The sequence below is a fragment of the Meleagris gallopavo genome, chromosome 1 (assembly GCF_905368555.1).
Source record: "Meleagris gallopavo chromosome 1, MGAL_WU_HG_1.1, whole genome shotgun sequence".
Lineage (NCBI taxonomy): Eukaryota > Metazoa > Chordata > Aves > Galliformes > Phasianidae > Meleagris > Meleagris gallopavo.
Genome location: NC_139404.1, coordinates 767,661 through 783,850, shown reverse-complemented (window position 1 = coordinate 783,850; position 16,190 = coordinate 767,661). Strand labels below are relative to the sequence as shown.

At 53.9% G+C, this 16,190-nt stretch overlaps 2 protein-coding genes across 2 annotated transcripts; one reads left to right on the top strand and one right to left on the bottom strand.

The window, feature by feature from the left end:
* Positions 1-33: 33 nt before the first annotated feature.
* On the bottom strand, positions 34-4,954 carry GCC1 (GRIP and coiled-coil domain containing 1). Its single transcript, XM_003201791.5, has 2 exons — positions 3,661-4,954; positions 34-2,368 (listed from the first exon to the last, which is right to left on the bottom strand). Exons 1-2 carry the CDS (start codon positions 4,918-4,920, stop codon positions 1,061-1,063), a joined length of 2,568 nt encoding a protein of 855 aa, XP_003201839.4. The 5' UTR covers positions 4,921-4,954; the 3' UTR covers positions 34-1,060.
* Positions 4,955-5,046: 92 nt separating this feature from the next.
* Positions 5,047-14,371, top strand: ARF5 (ARF GTPase 5). The gene is made up of 6 exons (XM_085239732.1): positions 5,047-5,417; positions 7,333-7,413; positions 7,794-7,903; positions 8,097-8,168; positions 9,665-9,790; positions 14,015-14,371. Exons 1-6 carry the CDS (start codon positions 5,351-5,353, stop codon positions 14,099-14,101), a joined length of 543 nt encoding a protein of 180 aa, XP_085095858.1. The 5' UTR covers positions 5,047-5,350; the 3' UTR covers positions 14,102-14,371.
* Positions 14,372-16,190: the final 1,819 nt, after the last annotated feature.

Below are 16,190 nucleotides of genomic sequence, written 5' to 3'. Positions count from 1 at the left end.
CCCAAACAGCAGCCGAGTTAAGCATCAAAGAAATACATATTCAAGTTTATTTTGGAGGGTGATGGCTGAATAAAGAGAGAAAAGAGGGAGAAATGTGCAGGAAGGGCTGAGAGATGGAGGGGAGTCAGTAGGGGGGATGTGAGAGAGCAGAGGGAGGAACTGTGCTGTGAGAGCTCCAGAGAGCTGACAGCAGCATGAGGACCCTCCTCTGGCAGCTCCTGTGCTGCAGGGCTGCCCCTTTCCCTGTTGGGTGAGGAAGCACTGCCTGAGCTGCTCCTTCTGCTGTTCCCACACTCTTCCCACAGTGCCTGTCCACACCCAACACACAGACTTGGCTTTGCCCTCACAACCTGGCGTAAAATACATGTGCAGATGTCTTCCCCAAGTCAGGGCTGAGCAGCACGGAGCCACCTGCTCCAGGCTCGCAATGAATCGATGCAATAACCTCAAGGTCTATCAGCAGTGCTTATTGCATCCCACAGATTCAGCGGTGAGACCAGGCTGCACGCTGTTCCCTGAGCTGCCACCTTCTGCCCCTCACCTCTGCTTCTTCCAGCCCCACTGGTCCATGCCTTGCTCCCAGGGCGCTGCAGGACATCCTACGGGTCAGCAAACCTCCCAAACTTGGCTCACAAACGTCAGCTGAGCAGTCGGTGCCGATTTCAGCCTTCCCCCATCTTTGCAGGGTCCAGCAGCCGAGGTCTCTGCCTTAACAGAACCAGAGGGGAAGCACTGCTTGCTCTGCTGCAGCTACAGGGCTCAGAGCATCCTCCCTGGGAAACACAGGGAAGCAGGGAGGGAGTTCCTGGTCTGTCCAAGAGAGTCCCAACTTGATTATTCTTTAAAAATAATCAAGTTCCAGCTCAGAGCAGGAGAATGATGCGATCCTACCAGAGGGGTTGGCACAATTCTGCTTTAAATCTGTGCTGACAGCACCAACTCAAGCACGGCTCTGTGCTGAGAGCTCTGCTGCTGCTGGAGAGGAGCTGCCCCACACGGCAGGAGAGCTCAGCAGAAAGGTGTTCCCAGACACAGGCAGTGAGGGATAACCGCAACCACCTCATCTCTTCCCCGACAGCCACCAGCTGCTGTGTGCTGACTGCTTTCTGACAGCCTGCTTCTCCTCCGGGCTGAAGTGCAGAATAGTCAATATGGCAGTGAGAGTCTGCTGGCGGCCGAGGGAATCCGGCAGCGTCAAAAACCTGTAGACGATGTTTTTCAGGTACTCCAGGTTGGCTCCTTCTCTGCTCTTATCTCTGAAGTTCTTCTGGATTTCGTTCTGAAGTGCTGACACCTCTTCCCGGTGCTTCTCTTCCTCCACCAAGACTTTCTCCTGGAGCTGGTGAACCTGCATTTCCAGCTTGTGCTTCTGCTTCCTCAACGCAACGATCTCCACCTCCTTGCGGGCCAGCTGCTCCGCATACAGGATGAAGGTGGGCTCTGCATTGGTGGAGAGGTGGAGAGCCTGGGGGAGGATCTCTGTGGAGCCGTTGGCCGGGGGGTCACCGCTCGCAGTGTCAGTCCCTGGTGCCATGTAGTTCTTGGAGCCCTGGAGCCCGGCGTAAGGCAACATGACGGATCTCAGCTGCTCCAGTTCTTGGTCCTTCTCGGCCAGCACCGCCAGCGCCCGGTCCCTCTGCTTGTGCATCTCCTCCTCCAGCTTCAGTGCCCGTTCCCTGTATTCCAGCTGGCAGCGCTCCAGCTCCTGCCTGTGCTGCTGCTGCAGCTGGGAGAACTCTTGCTTCTTGGCTTCCATGTCCAGCTGGTGCTGCTTCTCCACCTCTTCGGAGGACAGCTGAAGCACCACGTATTTCTCCTTCAGGTCAGCTAGCTGCTCCTGAGCTTCCTCCAGTTCTTTGGCCAGATTGCCATCTTTGGCTGACTTGTTCTTGAGAACCACTTGCGCCCTCATCTTGTACCTTTCAAACTCTTCCTTCAGCTGCTTCAGCTCCTGCTGATAGTACAAAGCTGTGGCCTTCTCGCCATCCCCGGCCTCGGTGCCCTTCGGCAGCTCCAGCTCACACAGCTTCTCAATGTCCAGCGTGGGCTGACTCTTCTTTGCTGCCGCCTGCAGCAGCTTCTTCAGCTTCTCCATTTTATCCTTGAGAACGTTCACATCCAGATTGGCTTCTTCCACGTTTACATCAGCAGGGGATCGGCTGGAGGCCGCGATGGCCAAGGTTTTGTTCTCCTGGTCCAGCTGCACGATGCGGTCCTTCAGCTTCTGGATGACCATTTGGTCCTTCTGCTTGGCCTTCTCGTAGGTGCCCAGCAGCCCTGACACCTCAGAGACCTGTCCCTCCAGGTCGGCCACGCGCTGCTCCTCCATCTGGGCGTGCTGCCGGAGCTGCTCCTCTGCCTGTGCTGTCTGTGAGCAAAGAGATGTGGCAGGGTTAGACCACCCTAGCACAGAGCTCTGCAATTACACAGGCCTTCATTCTGCTCTAAACAACTCCAAGCAAGCGCAGGGACACGCTTTCTCCTAATTTTCCAAACACTCTCATGATCATCTTTAAAACAGAGACTTAAGGATAAAAGAAACTGAGTGCATTTCGGTATTTATTTCCTGCTCCACAGAGCTGCTGTTAGCAGCATTATCTGCATTGCTGGAGGGCGTGCACAGGGCATGAAGCAGAAAACTCACCTCACAATCTGCAACGGGAGTTTATTTAAAGTGTGCTTGCACCCTAAAGCTTTCCCACACCTAAGTGCAATTTGCCTAAATGCTATGCTCTGGTGCACCAGTATTAATGTAATTCAGTGGTTTCTGAGCAGCTGCAGCAAACACCTGGAGCTCACAGCTTCTATCACCATGGAGATCACAAGAGCAAGTGGAATGGTGGCACCACTCGTTAGTCCCCACTGTGAGCCAAAACAAGGCTGGGATCAGCTCATCCTCAGCCCTGTCCTACAGAAGCTGCTGGATCTCACTTCCAAAACAAGGTCGATGGCATGCCATCACCCCAAAGCTGCTAATTAGAGGCTTCAGATTAGAAAGCTGGAAACTTGTTCCAGACTGTGGGGAAATGAAGATCCCGCCCTGGAGGACTTCCAGCTGCCAACTGGTTGATCGGCAGTAAAGCCCTCCAATCCTCTGCCTCACAGTCTGCAGTGACACACAGCTTCCTTCTTCCCACTGCATCCCTCCTCCCAGCAAGATGTGCAACCCAGCACCTCGCACGGCAGGCTGCCCTTATCGCCCACCTGCCCCACTGCTCGCCGATTACAGTTCCACCCAGGGGGAAGTGGAAGTTATCTCCCTTTAAGAGAGACTGAACTTTTCCTTGCATTGCATTTACAGAGATGAGAGCACACTCGTTGCCACAGCGGGTTGGAGCATTGGTCTCTCCTCCCAAATCCAGCTGCTGCTCAGAACCAAGTGATGCTGCAGAAGACACTCACTACGTAACTCCCACACCCAGTGGTCACCACCCGTGGTTAACTGATTTATACACTGCATCACAAACAGCTTTTATTTTCCTCAGGAAATATCATCCCATCAAATGAAGCTGTGGTATTTTCTCCCATCTGAAATCTCTTGGACTTTGTGACATGTGGCAAAGAGGGAGAATTTGGGCTCCTCCAGCCTCAAACTCTGCTCCAGCTGCTGCCACGGTACCCTCTACTGCGGGCTGCTCTACGGCTCAACCAGGGAATTACCTTCCTCATCTCCTGCAGCAGCTGCGCTTGGAAGTGGTTCTTAAGATTGGCCATCTCCTCCTGCAGGTCCTGTACCCGGGGGTCTGGCTTCTTTCTCTCCTCCTGAACAACCTGCAGCTCTCTCTTCAGGTCCTCCACCTCTTGGCTCAGCTGCTTGATCTGCAGCTCGTAGCCCTCCGCACGGTCAGCCATGCACACCCGTCCGGCCAGCACCTCCCTGGTCTCCTCCAGCTTCAGCTCTGCGTCCTGTCTCAACGCCCTTTCACTCTGCAGCAGCTTCTGCAGCTCTCTCAGCATAACAGCGTGGTCGCTCTGCTCCTGGGCTCGGTCGTGCTGCTGCGTGATCAGACGGGCTTTGGTCTCAGCGAGCTGCTCCTGGACAGACCTCAGCTCCGTCTCCAACCTTTCGATCTCATCCTCTGCTTTTTTAACAGCGTCATCCAGGTCCTGCTTCATCTTCTTCTTATCGGCTTGGTACGAGGCTTCCATGCGGGACTTCTCCTGCGTGACCGTTGACAGAGCGCTGGTCAAGGTGGCCAGCTGAGTCTTCAGCTGAAGCACCCTCTTATCAGCCTCGCTGGCAGCACAGGACACGTCCCCGCTGCTCGTGCTGACACCGCTCTCCGAACCGTTTGTCTCTTCTGCTTTAAGAGAGGCTGCAGCTGCTGCAGGTTTATCCTCCTCAGCGCCCTGCTCGCCCTTTGCACTGGCCAAGCTGGCCGTCGTGTCTGCGCTGGTCGCCGTCCCCATGCTGTCCTCGCTGTGAACCGAGCTCTTATCATCAGTGGGATCAGCAGGAGAAGAGCAGGAGGCAGCCACGCATGCAGGCTGAGCACCACTCAGGCCAACATCAGCCTCGTGAGATGCCGACAACACCTTCAAGCTGGCTTCCAAGGCTTCCTTCTCATTGATGAGGCTCTTGTAGGCTATCACCACGTCCTTCAGCCGAGCCTGGTAATTCAGAAGCTGCTTCTTCTGCGATTCAATGGTTTCCAGAAGTTCTTTCTTACTTGGGCCACCTCCGAAGTTCATGCCAAACTTCTCCATGGCTCTATGAAGGGAGCCAGGCCCTGGGGTGCCCGCAGAGCAGGGTGGGGGGAGCTCAGGGGCTGCGCTGTCAGGGAGGGCCGGGCCGGGGGAGCTGGCAGGCGGCGGTTTCGGGCCTTCCCTTCGGACCAGGGGCACGGCAGGCCGCAGCCTTCGGGCCGAACCACCGGGTCGAGTGCTGGCACCCAGCGCGCAGGCGCAGACCACAACCATCGACTTCCGCCTCGCTTAACCACTTCCGTCCTCCGCGTAACTACTTCCGCCCGCCGCCGGCGCCCAATGACTTCAAGTTCCGCTCCCCTAGCGAGTAACACGGGCGCTGCGCATGCGCGCAAAAGAACAGCTCGGGGAGATGCGCAGGCGCGGCCGCCAATCAGGTGTCAGAACGGAGCAGGGCGAGCCGAGAGGCGGGGCTAAAAGCATTTCGGGGCGTGGCCGGAAGGACACGGTGCCGCGGCAATGGGAGGAGCCCGGTGATTGGAGGCGTGGCTCGTTTGTGGGCGTGGCTATCCGTGTAGGCGGGGCCTGAGGAGGGGGCGGGGCCTTCGGCGCCGCGGAGCACGGAGGCGTTGGGGTCGCAGCGCGGCCGCCCCGGCGCGGCCATCCCGGCCATCCCGGCCCTCCGGTCCGTCCCGCCGCCGCTATGGGCCTCACCGTGTCTGCCATCTTCTCCCGCATCTTCGGCAAGAAACAGATGCGGATCCTGATGGGTGAGAGCGGGGGGTGGGGGCGGGGAGAGAGATGGAGGTGACAATGGGAATGGGGAGAGGGGTGGGGGTGGGGTGGGGTGGGGTGGGATGGGAGGAAGATGAGGGTGAGGATGAAGATGGGATGGGGATAGAGATGAGGATGAGATGAGGATGGGATGGGATGGGATGGGATGGGATGGGATGGGATGGGATGGGATGGGATGGGATGAGATGAGGATGGGATGGGATGGGAGGAAGATGAGGGTGAGGATGAAGATGGGATGGGGATGGGGATGAAAACAGGATGAGGGTGCAGGTGAAGATGAAGATGGGATAGGGATAAAGGCGAAGATGAGGATGGAATGAAGATGAGGGTGAGGACAAAGATGGGATGGAGATGGGAATGGGGATGGGGATAAGATGGTGAGGATGAAGATGGGATAGGAATGGGAATGGGATGGGATGGGGATGAAGAGGAAGACAGGATGAGGATGCAGGTGAAGATGAAGATGGGATAGGGATGAAGACGAGGATGAGGATAAAGATGAGGATGGGAGGAAGATGAGGGTGAGGATGAAGGTGGAATGGAGATGGGGATGGGGATAGGATGGGGATGGGGATGAAGGGGAAGACAGGATGAGGATACAGGTGAAGTTGAAGATGGGATAGGGATAAAGATGAAGATGAGGATGGGATGAAGATAAGGATAAGAGGAAGATGAGGGTGAAGACAAAGATGGGATGGAGATGGGAATGAGATGGGGATGGGGATGGGGATGAAGATAAGGATGAAGAGGAAGACAGGATGAGGATGCAGGTGAAGATGAAGATGGAATAGGGATGAAGACGAGGATGGGATGGAGATGAGGATGGGGTTGAGAATGAAGATGAAGTTGGGATGGGGATGGGGATGAAGGTGAGAATGAGGATGAGATGGAGATGGGGTTGGGGATGGGGATGTAGGTGAAGATGGGATGGGGATGAGAATGAGGATGGAATGACAGTGATTATGAAGATGAAGATGAGATGAGGATGGGGTTGAAGATAAGGATGACGAGGAAGATGAGATGAGGATATAATGGGTGAAGAGGAAGATGGGATTGGGAAGGGGATGGGATTAAGATGAGAATGAGGATGAGGATGGGATGGGGATGGGATGGGGATGAGGATGGGGTGAAGGTGAATGTGAGGATGAATATGCGATGGAAATGGGGTTGGGGATGGAAATGGGAATGGGGATGGGAATGAGGATGAAGATGGGATGGGGATGGGATGAAGATAGGGATGAAGATGAAAATGAGATGGAGACGGGGTTGAAGATAAGGATGAAGAGGAAGACAAGATGAGGATACGCGTGAAGATGAGGATGGGATAGGGATGAGGATGAGGATGAGGATGGGGATGAGGATGGGGATGAAGATGGGATGGGGATGAGAATGAAGATAGAATGACAGTAAGAATGAAGATGAGAGATGGGGGTGGGAAATGGGGGTGTAGATAAGGATGAAGAGGAAGATGAGGTGAGGATGGGGATGAAGATGAAGATGGGATAAGGATGGGGATGAGATGAGGATGAAGATGAGATGGAGGTGGGGTTGGGGATGGGGATGAGAGTGAGGACTGAATGGCGATGAGAATGAAGACGAAGATGGGATGGGGTTGAATAGATGAGGGTGAAGAGGTAGATGGGATGAGGATGTGGGTGAAGACGGGATGGGGATGAGGATGAAGATGGGATGAAGATGAGAAAGAGGGTGAAAATGAGATGAGAGTGGTGTTGAAGACGACGATGAAGACGGGCTGAAGATGCAGATGGGGATGGGAGTGCGGGTTAAGATGAGGATAGAATGAAGACGAGGATGAAGATGAGTGAAGACGAGGATGGGAATGAGGCCAGTGCAGGGAGCGGTGCTGGTGACACCGTGTCTCCATTGCAGTGGGGTTGGACGCTGCTGGCAAAACCACCATCCTGTACAAACTGAAGCTGGGAGAGATCGTCACCACCATCCCCACCATTGGTGAGCGCCCAGCAGGGCCCCTCTCAATGGGCACCCACAGCCCAAACTGCTGCCAGTGGGCACCAGCATTGGGTTGGCAGTGATGCCTCGGGCAGAGCATTGCTCTGCTGGGACGTGGCTGGGCTCTGGTGCTCCTCGGGGGGGTGGGGACGTGGGGGGATATAGTGGAGGTCGCGGCATGGATGCTCCTGGGGCAATTGACTGGGTCTGGTTGAAGGTGCTGGGTGAGGCTTCGGAGCATGGGATGCTCAGAATCCCTCCTGGTGCTTTTTGGAGATGGCCAACCCATGGCACCCATGGGCGAGGACGCTCCTAGGGGGATGCAGCCACGCACTCAGCCCCCACCGCGGTGCTCCCCACCTGTCCCCACATCCCTCCAGGGTTCAACGTGGAGACGGTGGAGTACAAGAACATCTGCTTCACGGTGTGGGATGTAGGAGGCCAGGACAAAATCCGGCCCCTCTGGCGGCACTACTTCCAGAACACACAGGTATGTGGCACAGCACCGGTTCCAACCATCTGGATGTGACCACAAGGGTGTTCTCCATGAGGAAGGAAGGCTCTGAAATAAGGAAGTCCTTTTGGTGGGACAGTGGGGGTGACACTGACCCCCCTCACAGTGCTGGGGGTGTTTGCGCCATGTGTCAAACCCCATACCTGCTGCACTCTGGCTTTTCCCGTAGGGTCTCATCTTTGTGGTGGACAGCAATGACCGGGAGAGGGTGCAGGAGTCTGCGGAAGAGCTGCAGAAGATGGTGAGAGGGGTGGGGGGACACCTGTTCTGGTGGTGGGATTGGCCCTGGGGACAAAGAGCTGTGCCCAAATTGGGGCTCCCTGGCCTTGGGGCTCGAGGATCAGCCTGCAGCAATCAGGAGCAATTGCAAAGGGGAAAACCAGCCAAGAAAACAGTGGGGTTTTGCATGCTGGGGAGCATGCTGTGCTGTCGTGCTGCTCCATCCCCACTGGTGGTGCAGGGCTGGGAGGTCACCGAGCCCCGTGGAAAAGGAGGGGGCAATTTGCTGGAAGGGAGTTGCTTAGATTCAGGATGATGCCCAATTTGGCCCTAGATTTCTGATTTAGTGGTTGATGTGTGAAGCATCACGATGGGTGTGCAGGAATTGCACCTCCCAACCCATCTGGTCATGTTCAAATGGGATCTCTTAGAAAATATGGCCTGGAGAGAATGCTCGTGGCTAGATTAGTGAATGCTGCAGGTAATTAAAGCTACCTACCTTTGTTTTGCAAAGCTTAATTGGAGAAGATGCTTTTGGCAGAAGGGTAAACAGCACTGACTCGGGATAACAAGATAACTTACCTCTTCCAACTGTGTCATCAGGTCCCTATAGGTCTCTTCCAACCCAAACCATTCTGTGATGCTATGAAGGTCACTTCCAAACCAAACCATTCTGTTACTCTATGAAGGTCCTTTCCAACCCCAAACATTCTATGACTCCGTGAAAAGTTCCCTCCAACCCAAACCATTCTTTGATTCCATGAAGTTCCTTTCCAACCCAAACCATTCTATGACTTCATGAAGGTCTCTTCCAACCCAAACCGTTCTGAGACTCTATGAAGGTCCCCTTCAGCCCAACCCAAACGAATCTATGATGCTGTGAAGGTCCCTTCCAACCAAACCATTCTGTGACTCTGAAGGTCCCTTCCAACTCAACCCATTCTATGACCCTATGAAGGTCCTTTCCAACCCCAGCCATTCTGTGGCTCCGAAGGTCCCTTCCAACCCAACCCAAAAGATTCTATGATCCTATGAAGGTCCCCTCCAACCCAAATGATTCAATGATCCTATGAAGGTCCCTTCTAACCCAAACCATTCTATTACTCCATGAAAAGTCCCTTCCAACTCAACCTATTCAATATCCTATGAAGGTCCCTTCCAACCCAAACCATTCTATTACTCCATGAAAATTCCCTTCCAACTCAACCTATTTTATGATCTTATGAAGGTCCCTTCTGACCCTATGAAGATCCCTACCAACCCAAGGCATTTTGTGACTCCATGAAGCTCCCCTCCAACCCAAGTGATTCTGTGACCCTATGAAGGTTTCCCTCCAACCCAAACCACACTGTTAGGGTTGGAACGTGGGGCTCTTGGGCTGCTCCCTATTTATGGGGTCAAGATGATCGACTCACCGTCACAACACTGAGCAACGTCAGCCCTGAGCCGAGGAGGATGCTGGGGGCGAGGTGGGTTGCAGAGCTGCATCCTGCAGCTCACCAGTCCCTGCCCCCATAGCTGCAGGAGGACGAGCTGCGTGACGCCGTGCTGCTGGTGTTTGCCAACAAGCAGGACATGCCCAACGCCATGGCGGTGAGCGAGCTGACCGACAAGCTGGGGCTGCAGGCGCTGCGCAGCCGGACCGTGAGTGCTGTGGGGTGGGAGGTGGTGGGGCCTGGGTGGGTGTGAAGGGAAAAGCAAGGAGCTCCCGGAAGCAGATGGGTGGGAGGATGCTTGCAGCTCACCCCGTAGGTCGCTCCGGAAGTAATGCCTCCTGGTTATTTCCGTGGAAGCTGCGATAGATGCGAGGAGCGCAGTAGCACTGTTTGGTAGGGCAAATGCTCAGCTGCAGAACAAAGTGTTCAGCAGTCATTTCCATTTCAGCAGTGATGATCAAGGGCCTGTGTGCTGTGCTCGTGCAAGTCTACACCAGCTGAGGTGACTCACTGTTACACAGATGCTGTGACCACATCGCTGTTAGACCGGAAGGGCTCTGAGTACCTGATGTAGTTGTAGGTGCTGCTGTTCACTGCGAGATGTGGGACCAGATGGCCTCTAAAGCTCTCTTTCGACTCAACCCATTTCGTGATCCTATGAAGGTTCCATCCAACCCAAATGATTCTGTGATCCTATGAAGGTCCTTTCCAACCTGACCCATTCCATGATCCTATGAAGTCCCCTCCAGTTCAACCCATTTCATGATCCTATGAAGGTCCCTTCCAACTCAACCCATCCTGTGACCCTATGAAGGTCCCATCCAACCCAAATGGTTCTGTGATCCTATGAAGGTCCTTTCCAACCCAAACCATATTGTTATTCTATCAAGGTCCTTTCCAACTCAACCCATCCCATGACCCTATGAAGATCCCTTCCAACTCAACCTATTCCATGATCCTATGGAGGTCCCTTCCAACTCAACCCATCCCATGACCCTATGAAGATCCCTTCCAACTCAACCTGTTCCATGACCCTATGAAGATCCCTTCCAACTCAACCTATTCCATGATCCTATGGAGGTCCCTTCCAACTCAACCTATTCCATGATCCTATGGAGGTCCCTTCCAACTCAACCTATTCCATGATCCTATGGAGGTCCCTTCCAACTCAACCCATTCTGTGATCCTATGAAGTCCCTTCCAACTCAACCCATCCCATGACCCTATGAAGGTCCCTTCCAACTCAACCCATTCCATGATCCTATGGAGGTCCCTTCCAACTCAACCCATCCCATGACCCTATGAAGTCCCTTCCAACTCAACCTATTCCATGATCCTATGGAGGTCCCTTCCAACTCAACCCATTCGGTGACCCTATGAAGTCCCTTCCAACTCAACCTATTCCATGATCCTATGAAGGTCCCTTCCAACTCAACCCGTTCTGTGATCCTATGAAGGTCAGGACAGCACCCTTTAACCCCATGGCCCCTCCAAAACCCCACAGGCTGTGGGTCCCGTCCACCAGCAGCAGATGGGGCTGCACCCACCGAGGTGTCCTCCTCCACCCCAAAGATCTGAATGCATGCAGGCATTCTCCCTTGTTTTCTTCTCCCAAACAGTGAGTCCATGATGTCCCACATGGAAAGAACCAGAGGGACATAGACACCAGTGGGATGGGGACACCTCTTATTTCCTGCCTTAATGATTCTATGAGTGGGCAGGGGGGGAAAGGCAGGAAATAAGAGGAAATAAGAGGTTTCCCCATCCCACTGGTGTCTGTGTCCTTCTGGTTCTTTCCATCTGCCTTAATGATTCTATGAGTGGGCAGGGGGGGGATGGGTTGGTGGTTGGAGTTGATCGTAGAGGTCTTCTCCAGCCTTAATGACTCTGTGATCCTATAAGCGGGGATGGGATGGTGGGGATGAGTTGGTGGTTGGGCTCAATGATTGTGGAAGTCTTCTCCAACCTTAATTATTCAGTAGTCCTATAAGTGGCTGGGATGGATCAACTGTTGGACTCAGTGATCACAGAAGTCTTCTCCAACCTGAATGATTCTGTGATCCTATAAGTGGGGATGGTGGGGGGGGGATGATCCTATAATTGAGGATGGTTGGGATGGGTCAACCGTTGGACTTGACAATTTTAGACGTCTTCTCCAGTCTTAATGATTCTGTGATCACGGATATGGTGGGGGTGGGATGATGGTTGGACTCAGAGATCGTAGAAGTCTACTGCAACCTTAATGACTCTGTGACCCTATAAGTGGGGGGATGGGGGTGGGATGGTGGGGATGGGTTGGTGGTTGAACTTGATCATAGAGGTCTTCTCCAACCTGAATGATTTTGTGATCCTATAACTGGGGATGGTGGAGATGGGATGATGGTTGGACTCAGAGATCGTAGAAGTCTACTGCAACCTTAATGACTCTGTGACCCTATAAGTGGGGGGATGGGGGTGGGATGGTGGGGATGGGTTGGTGGTTGGACTTGATTATAGAGGTCTTCTCCAGTCTTAATGACTCTGTGATCCCATAAGAGAGTACGGTGGGGATGGGAAGGTTGTTGGACTCAATGACTGTGGAAGTCTTAATCAACCTTAATTATTCAGTAATCCAATAAGTGACTGGGATGGATCAACTGTTGGACTCAGTGATCATAGAGGTCTTCTCCGACCTTACTGACTCTGTGATCCTATAAGAGAGGATGATGGGGGTGGGATGGTGGGGATGGGTTGGTGGTTGGACTTGATCATAGAGGTCTTCTCCAACCTGAATGTCTCTGTGATCCTATAAGTGGAAATGGTGGAAATGGGATGATGGTTGGACTCAATGATCACAGAGGTCTCCTCCAACCTTAATGACTCTGATCCTGCAAGAGGGATGGTGGGAATGGGATGATCCCATAGTTGTGGATGGTTGGTTTGGGTCAACCATTGGACTTGACGATTTTTGAGGTCTTCTCCAACCCCGGTGACTGTGATCCTGTAAGAAGGATGTGGGGTTGGGTTGATCCCATAGTTGTGGATGGTTGGGTTGGGTCAACCATTGGACTTGACGATTTTTGAGGTCTTTTCCAACCCCAGTGACTGTGATCCTGTAAGAGGGATGTGGGGTTGAGTTGATCCCATAGTTGGGGATGGTGGGGTCGGGTCAACCATTGGACTTGACGAATTTTGGGGTCTTTTCCAACCCCGGTGACTGTGATCCTGTAAGAAGGATGTGGGGTTGGGATGATCCCAGAGTTGGGGATGGTTGGGTCGGGTCAACCATTGGACTTGACGATTTTTGAGGTTTTCTCCAACCCTGGTGACTGTGATCCTGTAAGAGGGATGGTGGCATTGGGATGATCCCATAGTTGTGGATGGTTGGTTTGGGTCAACCATTGGACTTGACGATTTTTGAGGTCTTTTCCAACCCCGGTGACTGTGATCCTGTAAGAGGGATTGTGGGGTTGGGTTGATCCCATAGTTGTGGATGGTTGGGTCGGGTCAACCATTGGACTTGACGATTTTTGAGGTCTTTTCCAACCCCGGTGACTCTGTAAGAGGGATTGTGGGGTTGGGTTGATCCCATAGTTGTGGATGGTTGGTTTGGGTCAACCATTGAACTTGACGATTTTTGAAGTCTTTTCCAACCCCGGTGACTGTGATCCTGTAAGAGGGATTGTGGGGTTGGGTTGATCCCATAATTGGGGATGGTTGGGTCAGGTCAACCATTGGACTTGACGATTTTTGAGGTCTTTTCCAACCCCGGTGACTGTGATCCTGTATGAAGGATGTGGGGTTGGGATGATCCCATAGTTGGGGATGGTTGGGTCGGGTCAACCATTGGACTTGACGATTTTTGAGGTCTTTTCCAACCCCGGTGACTGTGATCCTGTAAGAGGGATGTGGGGATGGGTTGATCCCATAGTTGTGGATGGTTGGTTTGGGTCAACCATTGGACTTGACGATTTTTGAAGTCTTTTCCAACCCCGGTGACTGTGATCCTGTAAGAGGGATTGTGGGGTTGGGTTGATCCCATAGTTGTGGATGGTTGGTTTGGGTCAACCATTGGACTTGACGATTTTTGAGGTCTTCTCCAACCCCGGTGACTGTGATCCTGTAAGAAGGATGTGGGGTTGGGATGATCCCATAGTTGTGGATGGTTGGGTTGGGTCAACCATTGAATTTGACGATTTTTGAAGTCTTTTCCAACCCCAGTGACTGTGATCCTGTAAGAGGGATGTGGGGTTGAGTTGATCCCATAGTTGTGGATGGTTGGGTCGGGTCAACCGTTGGACTTGACGATTTTCGAGGTCTTCTCCAACCTCAACGACTCCATGATCCTCTGATCCCATGCATTGGGGTTGGGCTGGTGGTTGGACGTGACGAAAGCAGAGATCTTTTCCAAGCCTAACGATCCCATCCTTGTCCTCTCCCTCCTGTCCCACAGTGGTACGTGCAGGCGACGTGTGCCACGCAGGGCACGGGGCTGTACGACGGGCTGGACTGGCTGTCACACGAGCTCTCCAAGCGCTAAGACGAGCTGGGACGTCCCCTCCAACTGCTGTTCTTCGGTTCTCTTTCTTTTCTATCCTTATTTTTCAAGTGGGGAGGGGGACGTTTTTCCTTCCCCCTCCCCTACCTCCAGGCGTGGCCTCGTCTCTGTGTGTTTCTTGGATAGGACTTGGACCTCACCGACCCACAGCTCCGGCCGTGTTGGGACGGACCCCGCTTTTTATCCACCACAAATGAATGGGGAATGGGAGCTTAATAAAGTGCTGCCAGCACCGCGCTGGGCTGCAGAGGAGGTGGGCAGAGCTCTGCAGTGCATTTGTCCCCGAGATGTCCCGCAGTGAAATGCTGCCCAGGGAGAGGTTTGGGATTGTGGGGTCGGCTCTGGGGTGTGCGCTGTAGGAGAGCTAATTGGGCTGTAATTAATGGGAATGAGTGATGCCTGATGGAAAGAGCCTGCCCAGCACTGGAAGGGGATGAGTGCTGGGGGGCACTGGCTGTCAATGTGGGGTGTTGGCTGTTCCTATGGGGTGCTGGTATCCCTGTTGGGTGCTGGTTGTCCCTATGGGGTTCTGGATGTCCCTGTGGGGTGCTGGCTGTCACTGTGGGTGCTGGCTGTTCCTGTTGTGTGCTGGTTGTCCCTATGGGGTTCTGGATGTCCCTGTGGGGTGCTGGCTGTCACTGTTGGGTGCTGGTTGTCCCTATGGGGTTCTGGATGTCCCTGTGGGGTGCTGGCTGTCTCTATGGGGTGCTGGCTGTCATTGTGGGGTGTTGGCTGTCCCTATGGAGTACTGGCTGTCTCTATGGGGTACTGGCTCTCCTTATGGAATGCTGTCCCTGTGGGGTGCTGGCTGTCTCTATGTGGTTCTGGATGTCCCTATGGGGTGCTGGCTGTCACTGTGGGGTGCTGGATGTCCCTATGGGGTTCTGGCTGTTCCTGTTGGGTGCTTGTTGTCCCTATGGGTTCTGGATGTCCCTGTGGGGTTCTGGCTGTCACTGTGGGTGCTGGCTGTTCCTGTTGTGTGCTGGTTGTCCCTATGGGGTTCTGGATGTCCCTGTGGGGTGCTGGCTGTCTCTATAGGGTGCTGGCTGTCATTGTGGGGTGTTGGCTGTCCCTATGGAGTACTGGCTGTCTCTATGGGGTACTGGCTCTCCTTATGGAATGCTGTCCCTGTGGGGTGCTGGCTGTCTCTATGTGGTTCTGGATGTCCCTATGGGGTGCTGGCTGTCACTGTGGGGTTCTCACTGTCCCTATGGGTTGCTGGCTGTCCCTATGGAGTATTGGCTGTCTCTATGAGGTACTGGCTCTCCTTATGGAATGCTGTCCCTGTGGGGTGCTGGCTGTCTCTATGTGGTTCTGGATGTCCCTATGGGGTGCTGGCTGTCACTGTGGGGTGCTGGATGTCCCTATGGGGTTCTGGCTGTTCCTGTTGGGTGCTTGTTGTCCCTATGGGGTTCTGGATGTCCCTATGGGGTGCTGGCTGTCATTGTGGGGTTCTCACTGTCCCTATGGGTTGCTGGCTGTCCCTATGGAGTACTGGCTGTCTCTATGGGGTACTGGCTCTCCTTATGGAATGCTGTCCCTGTGGGGTGCTGGCTGTCTCTATGTGGTTCTGGATGTCCCTATGGGGTGCTGGCTGTCACTGTGGGGTGCTGGATGTCCCTATGGGGTTCTGGCTGTTCCTGTTGGGTGCTTGTTGTCCCTATGGGGTTCTGGATGTCCCTATGGGGTGCTGGCTGTCATTGTGGGGTTCTCACTGTCCCTATGGGGTGCTGGCTGTCATTGTGGGCTGCTGGCTGTCCCTATGGAGTACTGGCTGTCTCTATGGGGTACTGGCTGTCTCTATGGGGTACTGGCTCTCCTCATGGAATGCTGTCCCTATGGGGTGCTGGCTGTCCCTGTTTGGTACTGGCTGTCCCTATGGGGTGCAGACTGTCTCTATGGGGTGTTGGTTGTCCCTATGGGGTGCTGCTGTCCTCGTAGAGTGCTATCCCTATGGGGTGCTGGTGGTCCCTATGTAGTGCTGGCTGTCTCTATGGGCTGTTGGCTGTCTCTATGAGGTGCTGGTTGTCCCTATGGGGTTCTAGCTGTCCCTATGGGGTTCTGGATGTCC

What these genes read in the sequence shown, in the direction of transcription:
- ARF5 (XM_085239732.1), top strand. Translation starts at nt 5,351, where the DNA reads ATGGGCCTCACCGTGTCTGCCATCTTCTCCCGCATCTTCGGCAAGAAA. An exon ending in CACCACCATCCCCACCATTG is followed by an intron (nt 7,414 to 7,793) that starts GTGAGCGCCCAG and finishes ACATCCCTCCAG; the next exon opens with GGTTCAACGTGGAGACGGTG. An exon ending in ACTACTTCCAGAACACACAG is followed by an intron (nt 7,904 to 8,096) that starts GTATGTGGCACA and finishes CTTTTCCCGTAG; the next exon opens with GGTCTCATCTTTGTGGTGGA.
- GCC1 (XM_003201791.5), bottom strand. Translation starts at nt 4,920, where the DNA reads ATGGTTGTGGTCTGCGCCTGCGCGCTGGGTGCCAGCACTCGACCCGGT. An exon ending in TGCTGCAGGAGATGAGGAAG is followed by an intron (nt 2,369 to 3,660) that starts GTAATTCCCTGG and finishes CTTTGCTCACAG; the next exon opens with ACAGCACAGGCAGAGGAGCA.